The sequence below is a fragment of the Cetorhinus maximus genome, chromosome 17 (genome assembly GCF_964194155.1).
Source record: "Cetorhinus maximus chromosome 17, sCetMax3.hap1.1, whole genome shotgun sequence".
Lineage (NCBI taxonomy): Eukaryota > Metazoa > Chordata > Chondrichthyes > Lamniformes > Cetorhinidae > Cetorhinus > Cetorhinus maximus.
In genome coordinates this window covers 59,512,213-59,521,769 of record NC_135895.1, presented here as the reverse complement: position 1 = coordinate 59,521,769, position 9,557 = coordinate 59,512,213, and the positions used below count along the sequence as shown (strand labels likewise).

The 9,557-nt window shown below is 38.6% G+C and overlaps 1 protein-coding gene across 1 annotated transcript in view; it reads right to left on the bottom strand.

Annotated features, from left to right (window-relative positions):
* Window positions 1-1,120: 1,120 nt before the first annotated feature.
* The window catches only part of slc35d1a (solute carrier family 35 member D1a), a 64,808-nt gene continuing 56,371 nt past the window's right edge, over window positions 1,121-9,557 (bottom strand). Inside the window, exons 10-12 of the mRNA XM_078561277.1 lie at window positions 4,531-4,609; window positions 3,048-3,130; window positions 1,121-2,084 (exon numbers count right to left, since the gene is read on the bottom strand). Of these exons, the coding sequence (XP_078417403.1) occupies window positions 1,976-2,084; window positions 3,048-3,130; window positions 4,531-4,609 (271 nt within the window). The 3' untranslated portion in view covers window positions 1,121-1,975. The remainder of the gene's footprint in view (window positions 2,085-3,047; window positions 3,131-4,530; window positions 4,610-9,557) is intronic.

Genomic DNA, 9,557 nt, shown 5'->3' with positions numbered 1-9,557 from the left:
AAATGTTCATAAGTCAGCTCTAATTCAATATCCAGGCACTTGTGTTTATAAACATTGAACAATGCAACATGTTTACAGATCAAGACCAGCATTTGATTTTTTTTTAATACTAAAAGCAGCATTTCTAAAACCAGCCATGTAACAAATAGCATATTGGCGGACTGCAGCAAAGCTCTACATGGAGCTTTATTGTATCATTACATAAGCACATTTAGTGCTGCACAAAAGCAAATGCTGCCACATTGTAACTGGAGTCATCAAAAGGTCTGGGCAGTGCAGTATCTTATAAGTCCATAGGACCCACTTAGCCTTTAAATGTACATGATCATCAATATCATTCACATAATTGCATTCATAAAATCACAATTAGCAAATGTCATTGGGTGAACTGCTCTGCCAGAACATGTATTTCAGAAAATTGAAACTTTAGAAAACTTTTTCTCATTAAAGCATTGCACGTATGCACTGAAGATATTACAGTCCACCAGTGCCCTCAAATCTACATTCCATATAAAGAAAGTAATGGAGTCATCATATTAACAACACACTGCAGATCTTCAAGCAAGCTGTTGAAGTGCAGAACAATTGCCACACTTTCTGGTACATCTAGATTAGACCAAAATATGAAGCATTAATTTAATATACTAAGCATTTCCTGAAAAGAGATTGGAAAGAATAAAGAGTGAATAATTTGTACCCACTCTACTATCATTTTTAATCTGAACTAGGGTTTTGTAATCTTCAAATTGCACAAATGATTTAGCAGATACATCAGACTTTATAAACACATTTAAAATGGTTTACTGCTCGAGTTAAAAATGTTACCATTGGAAAACTGCTCATACTAATGATTCAAATTTATACACTGAAATTTTAACATTCAACTCAATCAGCAAATTTCATTAAGTTTAATTTTTGCATTCATTTTAACAATGCCAGGATGAACTGCATTTCAGAAATAATTCTATAAAAACCTAGTTCAGTATTCCATGAAGTTGATTTTGAAAAGGATTATGACATGCCACGTGAAAATTCCATCTATAAATGTCATGATTATTGGGATACTTTACTGGTAGGACTGTATTCTTTGCATAGAGATCTTTCTATGCATTTTTTTTTAACGGTATGTAAATGTGCTGAAATGACAGACTTTCATCATTAACTAAATTCTTGTTCCCCAATCTCATTTCTAAAATTAGAAAACTGGAAAATATAGAACAATAAGAGGTCTTCCTACTCAATGCCACAACTTCATAAGTAGTAACTCAGGCTTTCTACAGGTTTCTTGAATATTGGTCTTCTGTAAGATCAAGACTCAATTTACCTACAGTTACAGTAAAATTCCATTCTACTAGGGGTCTGGTAGCAGAACAAAATTTGATAGTACCAGGGCACAAGATAGCTGACCTGCCACTCAATACTCCACAGGGCATCCCTAGTTTAAGATTATGTTCATGAATTGAGAATCAGAAGCATGTTGAAAATTGCTGGTGAGCAGAGAAAGTCAGAGTACCAACAATGAAGGAAGTTACCGGATGGCACAGCAATCAAGTAGTCTTACAACTAGACATGCTACATTCGTAAGCACTTAATTCAATCTAATTTTAAGCAGAGCATATACCCCAATTCTAAGACCACCTTATTACTGTACCAGTTCCTTCACTGTTATAGGAGTGGGGAGAGGAAAAACACAGACATTTTGAAACACAATGAAATTGAAATATCAATGAGTAGGGACTGTTTCTTGGAGCACTGGAATGAAAGTGAAGACCACAATAGGGGATTGGCAGTGCCGTCAGATACTCCGAGGCTTTAGTGAAAGAGGGCCCTCTAAAAAAATTTTTTTTGGTCCTTCAAATATCAATCTACCAAAATTGCAAAATCTACAATTTCTTTACAACACCACTTTTTTTTTAAAAGTTAAAATTAATAACGCACTAAAAATAGTTGATACATCTCTGAAGTTCCTTCCCATTCATACTGCTATTTTCCCCTTGATATCCACACTGTTGCTGTTTCCTGATGTCTTGGCCGACTGCTCCTCTGTGAACGTAATGTAGGAATAGACCAAGCTTCCGGCAATACTGTCAAAACAAAATGTGTTAAAATATCATGACAGCCTGTTTAGTCTTTATAGAAATAAAAACAGAAAAAGCTGGAAATACTCAGGTCAGGCAGCATCTGTGGAGAAAGAAATAGAATTAATGTTTTAGGTCAATGACCTTGTTCTGATGAAAGGTTTCTCTGTCCAGCATCCACAGTATTCTGCTTTCGATTACTCATTATAGGCTCTGAAAAGGAACAAGTTAAACACAAAGCAAAAGTGAGATAGATATTAGGAAGAGGGATTAAGAGAATTAGATCAAAGTGAGGATCACAGAACTCCAAAGGTACACTCATTTTAATTGTACGTGAAGTGCTAGATTTGGAGCTGCTCCTTTGGGATTACCCCAGTTTCTTTGCACAACTCCTTCTATACTTCAAATTCATTTCTCATGACCCCTACTTTGAAAACTGAATCGGGCAAAACTCCAAGTATGCAGATTATCAATCCAGGGTGAAGAATGCCAAGCTGACAGATACTTTGTTTTTCCAGGTTTCATAACAACATCTAATGTCTTGCTGAGTCAGAAGATTAGGGATTCAAATCCCACTCCAAGACTTAACCACATAATTTAGGCTGAATCCTCAGTAAAATACTCACAAATGAGGTGTTAAACCAAGAATTCCCGGTCAAGCTCTTCAATCACCATCAGCTAATAGATTAACTGGTAATTAATCTCATTGCCATTTGAGGTACCTTAATGGGTACAAAATGGTTACCATTTTCAGCCATGGAGTAACAGTGATTGCACATGAAAAATACAGTTTACGTTGTATTTGCCATGTGCTGACACAGGAGGTAAGGCTTTCTAAATACTAGTTCTTTCTTACAATGCAGTCACAGATTTATATATTCAAAACTATAAAACAGCATGACAGAGAAAACAACTGTTGCAAAATGCTGTTCCTATTTCCCATGTTCAATCAAGAAACTTGTCACTCACCTAATATTTAACCCGATGAAGTTGGTCCATGTGAATATATAATCTCCACCAAAAAACATTCCAATATAAGTCACCAAAATATTCTGAGGAGAGGTAAAAAGATCTTAGTATATATTTTAAAAAGAAACGTGCAATAACTGCATCTATTTTTGAGAAAGCAGAGCAAAGGTGGTGGTTGGCCAGCTGTAAATGAAATGAGGCAGCATGGATAATACTTAGGTGTGCAACATTTTATTTAAATTTATTCATAGGAATATTTATAATGCAGTTAAAATCTGAATTTCAAAAGATTGCCAACTCCACATCAAATACCACTTCGGCAAGTGAAATCCGATTGCTGGTTACATTTTTGAAATGACTAAACAGCCAAAAGAACAGTCAGTTCCTGTGTTAAAATTTACATGAACTGATATTGAAAAATTACAAAATTTACAATTCTAACCAATTCTTCTCTCTCTTATCTTTGAAAAGACTGTTACGTAAAACCATTGTAATGTTAAAGTCAATGTTTCCAATTTACCTACATACTCCAGCTGCCATGAGAACACCCTTGCATCCTGCATGAGAAGTCTTCAGCTTCCTTTCATCTGAAAAATCTGAATCCTGTACTCTCGTCCCCTCCTCTTCCACCCCAAACCTTTCAATTTTTTTTGTTTGTTCCCAGGAAGTGTGCTTCTCTGGTGGGACAATAAAAAGGGGCACATCTCCTACCTCCAACCCTCGTCATGAAATATGGTTAGCTAACTAAAATCTGGATAAAATGTGTGATAACACAATGAAAAGGTTTCCACATAATGGACATCAGTGCCCCAAGGTTTGGAGTTGCACTGGAGCAGGGAGGAAAAAGATAATACACTCACGTTTCCAATGATGATCGCCATCAAGCGACCTCTGGAGCCAACTGAGCACAGAGCTAGGATTAGATTCATCTGTGCACCCCTTATTCTCACTATGGTCAAGTGGCCAAAATGCTTTGCTTCTACCTTCCATATGATAATTGGCCACTTGCTACTGGAACACAGCTAACAGCTATGCAACTACAGAATACAGGTCGAGTATCCTTTATCTGTTATTCCAAAAACCGAACACATCCAAAAACTGCACTTTTTCCAACCTCATCGACCCTTAGCACAGGAAGTCTAGTTTTTGTCTGCACTGTTTATCTTGTGATTTTTGCAGTGAGCATGTCAAAGAAACTTATTAAAGGTGCTATATTCATTATTCAGTGATACATCTTATTTTCTAGTCATTTTATTTACTTTAGACTATAGCTAGTCTAGGCTTAGGTTACTGTAATTTAAGTTTAGATGCAGTATCTGAAAACTGAAATTATTTGAAATCCGAAATGCAATCGGACCTGAGGGTTTCAGATAAAAGATACTCAACCTCTACCTAGCTCAAGGCATCTCCTTCAGTAAAGGGGATTTAAAAAGCACGACAGAAAACTAATAATTATTTTTAAAACAAGCTTGTCACATCTTACCTTTACACAGCCAACAATTGTGGTAGTAAGAGCAGAATTATACTGAGTGCACAGTACTGTAGAATACATGAGAATAAACCTATAAAATGAAAATGGAATGGTCAATTAAACGTTCACCTTTAGAAACTGTTCCAAACAAGCTCAAAAAGTCTGATGGTTTTACAAAATCAACATAACGTGATAACAAAATCAAATTTTAAATTCAATAAATTCAAGAGGAGAAAACAATCATTCTCAGGCATTGAGGAGTTATCTATCAGAAATTACATTTCTTTAAGATGAGGTATATCACACACTAAAGTGACAGGGTTGGCAGCTGAACTATTCACAGACCATCCCCATCCCCCAGCTCATCCATTTACAGTAATAGCTGGTACTTAAGTTACCTGTATCACCTGATTTTTCACCTGGCCAAATGAGACAGCTAGATTATAAGCAGCAGGTAACCAATACATGATGCTGAGAGTTTAAATGGTGTCACTTGACATCAATCTTCTAATTCTCACTGGCCTGCAGCCGAGCCATGCAAACTCAAAGGCACCTGGATCCATTTGTCAGCCAGGACACCAAAACTGAAAATGCCATTAGTACCCTGGGTTTGCCTGGAAGGTAAGCATCCCAGTGCTGATTGCCATCCAAGACTAATGTTTAAATATGCATGTCTAATGAGAAGAAAAGCAGACTTGGCTATGACAGTCTACTGGCTTTAACTGTCTCATCTCATATACGAAGAATGACCAATTAAAGACAGTTACAGTTATATATGGAACTGTACCTCAGAAGGAAGCAGGAACAAAACAGGGCACTTTCCTCGATTTTCTACACAGATACACCACTGCCTCAATTTATAGCCAAAACCCTAACTAATGTTGTCATTAGAATTTCAGTAAAGTGCAAATGGCAGATGTGTGAAATTTTCATATTAATTCTGCAATGTGAAAATCTGATAGTGTAACTGAAGATTTAAATTATATCTAGTGTGTATGAGCTGCAGCGGTCTTGTGGCACAGTGGATAGTGTTCCTGCCTCCGAGCCAGAAGATCTGGGTTCAAGTCCCACTTCAGGACTTGATGGCCAAGGAAGGTGCATTCACAACATGGCCAAACAGGTTGAGTATTTATTCAGAGCTTTGAACTACAAGACACATGTAAAAGTGTATGTTGACACACCAACTCTGACTGCTTGGGGGGCTGCGTGGCTCAGTTGGCTGGACAGCTGGTGTAGGTGTTGGTGCCAACAACACAGGGTTGGATCCCCATTCCAGCTGGGGTGGATTCAGGTCCTGGCTCCTTGCCTTACCCGTGGTGGAAGTTGGGGCACTGTGGATCAGACCTGCCTTCGGGCAGAGAACCAAAGAAGAAATTGGAGTGGCATAATATAGAAATAAGGTACTGATGATTAAGGGTCTGTTACTAGCGGTGGTGATAAGCAGAAGCAACGTGAGGTCTTGGAAACAAATGATGAAACTAGAGAGGGGGGGAGAGGCAAGAGAAACCTGGATAAAGAATTTTCACATCCTCAGGACAAATAATTTTGAAGTATACTAATTGCCCATGTCAGTTGCTTTATCAGGCTTTTCAATCACAAAGTCAGAAGTGGGGATGTTCACTCAAGGTTACACAATGCTAAATTCCATTCCACAGATAATAAAGCATACCTTGCCCACGTGCAGCAACACCCAGACATTCGGGTTTGGGCTGATAAGTGGTAAGTAACATTTGTGCCTCACAAATCACCACTGAGATCGAGATCACCATTGATCGGAAACTTAACTGGACCAGCCATATAAATACCACGACTACAGCAATAGGTCAGAGGCTTGGTATTCTACGGTGAGTAACTCACTTTCTAACTCCCCAAAACCTCCTCCTACCTACAAGGCACAAGTCAACAATGTGATGGAATGCTTTCTATTGCCTATCTCCATTAGATAGGTGAAGCTCAAACAACACAAGAAACTAGATATCATCCAGGACAAAGCAGCTGACTAGATTGGCGCTACAACCACCACCTTAAAACATTCACTCCCTCTACCACCTGTGCATCATGGCAACAATTTACCAAGGCTGCTTCAACAGGGTCTTCCTAAATTGCAACTTCTACTGTTGAGAAGAACAAGGGCAGCAGACACATAGGAACACCACCCCCTGCATGTTTACCTTTAAATTGCACACCACCCTGACTTGGGAATATATCACAGTTTCTTCATCGTCGCTAACTCAAAATCCTGGACCTCTTTTCTTAACAGCATTGTGGGTCTACCTACACCACATGAACTGCAGGGGTTCAAACCACCATCATTCTCTAGGGTAATTAAGGATGGACAATAAATGCTGGCCTAATCAGTGACACCTACATCCCATATATGAATTTTAAAAAGGGACAAAATTTACACGTCGCAGGGTTCTACAAATGACAATGAGAAAATAACCAGATAATCTATTTTTCAGATGTTGCTTAAGGAATAAGTATTAGCCAGGACACCAGAAAGAACTCTCCTTTAATTAGTGCCTGGTCATCTTTTCCATGCATGAGAGGGTAGATGGTGTCTTTATTTCATCTCTCACCCAAAGGATGACAAGATAAAAGCACAGATTTCCTCAAATGTAAATAGTGATTGCTATCAACATAATAAATACACTAAGTCATAACTCTGCTCCATCAGCTGATATGCCCTCAGTTTCTTAAACAATGATGGATTTTCCAGATATGAACTTGCTAGTTTTTGCCATCAGGATCTTGCTCCACTGCAGACCAAAAAAGTCAAATTATTAAACAACACCATAAAATCTCAGCTTTCCCAAAACATTTAGCCACTGACGTTATATAGATTCCATGCACAGTCATTTCAGGATATTTTTAAGTCTCCACGTCTGTAACATGCCATCATACTAGGTTAATATTTTAATTTACTTGACACATCTTTTTTTATTTTCACTGCCTTAACCCTGGGGAATCAACTCTCAACATACCTCCATTAAGTCCACAAGCATAATTGGTCACTTGCCAATTTAATTCTCCACCTGGCCTCTCTGTCCTCAACCTTCTACACTATTCCAATGAATCTCAATGCAAGCTTAAATAATCTTTCAATTCGGAACATCAAGTTCAACAATTTCCGATCATAATCACGACTCCTATTTTTATTGACAGCAGGTGCTGGTAATGATTCTGCTATTGCCATTTACAGCTCCTCTGGACCCATATTTTATTTATTTACTTTTGGCATTAGGACCTTCTTTTGCCTTGTACCATCATTCCTTTTGTCATTAAATTTCTCCATTCTTCCACCCTATCACAGACCCTCCCTTTTTCTCTTTATTCCCTTCCGCTCCCCTTTTACCACCATTAACTTGCATACTTAACTTGCACATATCTGTAACATTTTCCAGGTCTGACGAAAGGCCACAGATTTGAAACACCAACTGTTTCTCCCTCCACAGATGCTGCCTGACCTGCTGAGTACTTCCAACATTTTATGTTTATACATCATAGTACTGCTTGGCAAAGGAATGCAAATAAGACATTGATTTTAAGACCGAAATCGGCCTTAACTTTATCACAGAATCACAGGAAGAGGTAGAAAGAGGCCAGTCGGCCCACCGTATCTACACCAGCTCTCTGGATGAGCATTTCACCTAGTCTATTCTCTTGCCACCCCCCTGTGAATCTGCACATTTCAATTCAATTTTCTAATTCAGTGTTGAATCCTGCATATGAGTAATGAATAAGGACAGGATTAAGTTGACAATAATATCTTCCACAGCTGCTCTGGTGATGTCACCAGCTAGGAAATCAGCCTTGCTTGCAGTTTGCCACGCCCTCTAATTTAAAGTGACAACCCTGGCTCAGTGGTAATACTCTCGCTTTGGAGTCAGAAAATTGTGGGATTAAATCCCACTCCAGAGACTTGAGCAGATAATCCAGGTTGTCAATTTAAGGGACTGTTGCACTGTCAAAGCTGCTGTCTTTCGGAAGTGACATTAAACCAAAACCCTATCTGCAATCTTGGATGAAAATAAAAGGTTCCATGGCACTATACAAACAGCAGAGTCGTTCTACCTGATGTCTTGCTAATATTAATTCTTCAGCTAATACCAGTGAAACAGATGACCTTGTTTGCAGGAGCTTGCTGTATGCAAATTCGCTGCCAATTCCCTCTGCAGCAGTGACTAAACTTCAAAGTCTTTCTTTGACTACAAAGAAATGGCACTATATAAATATGTTACTTACAGGCACACACACACACACAAAACACAAAAATATGTAAAAACAAATTATAAATCAGATTAGCAGAAGGGCCAGGTACAATTTAGTATAGCAATAGGTTAAAGCTCATAGACAGTTACAAAAAGCAATGAAAAAGGTTAATGGAATGTTGGCCTTTATCTCAAGTAGACTGGAATACAGAGAGGAGGTTATGCTTCAGATGTACTGAACCTTGGTCAGAGCCCAACTGGATTACAGTGTTAGTTTTGGGTACTGCACTGCAAGAAGGATAGATTGGCTTCGGGAGTGTCAGATTCACCAAAGAGATACCTGGACCTAGGGGGTCAAATTGTGAGAACAGGTTGACTCAAGGTGGGACAGTTGGTCTTTGGTTCTGGGAGTGCAGTGGGTACTACAGAATATCAAGGAGAGGGCAAAGAATGTCTAAATGCTTTACAAAGATTAAATACACTGCTGGAGCTCGGGTACAGTCCTAGAAATATGCAAATGAGGATAGTACCCGATTATGGGCGGTATCCCAGCAGAACTGCATCTTGTCCTCATCCAATGATCATGTATGCACTTTTTCCACTAGAGGTCACTGTACAGCCTTGAAGCATAAACTGATTTTTTTTCTCTTCCCCAATCCCTCTTTCTTATCCCAGGGATACAATTACCAATTGAATCATTCTATTTTTACCCCAGCTGAAATCAGTTAACTCAGTATAGAGTAGAGATTTGAACCTAGAACATTCCTAGTCTGTACAGTCGAATACTGTGCTGAGAGGTGCATTGATCTATTACCGTCTGCCACAAGT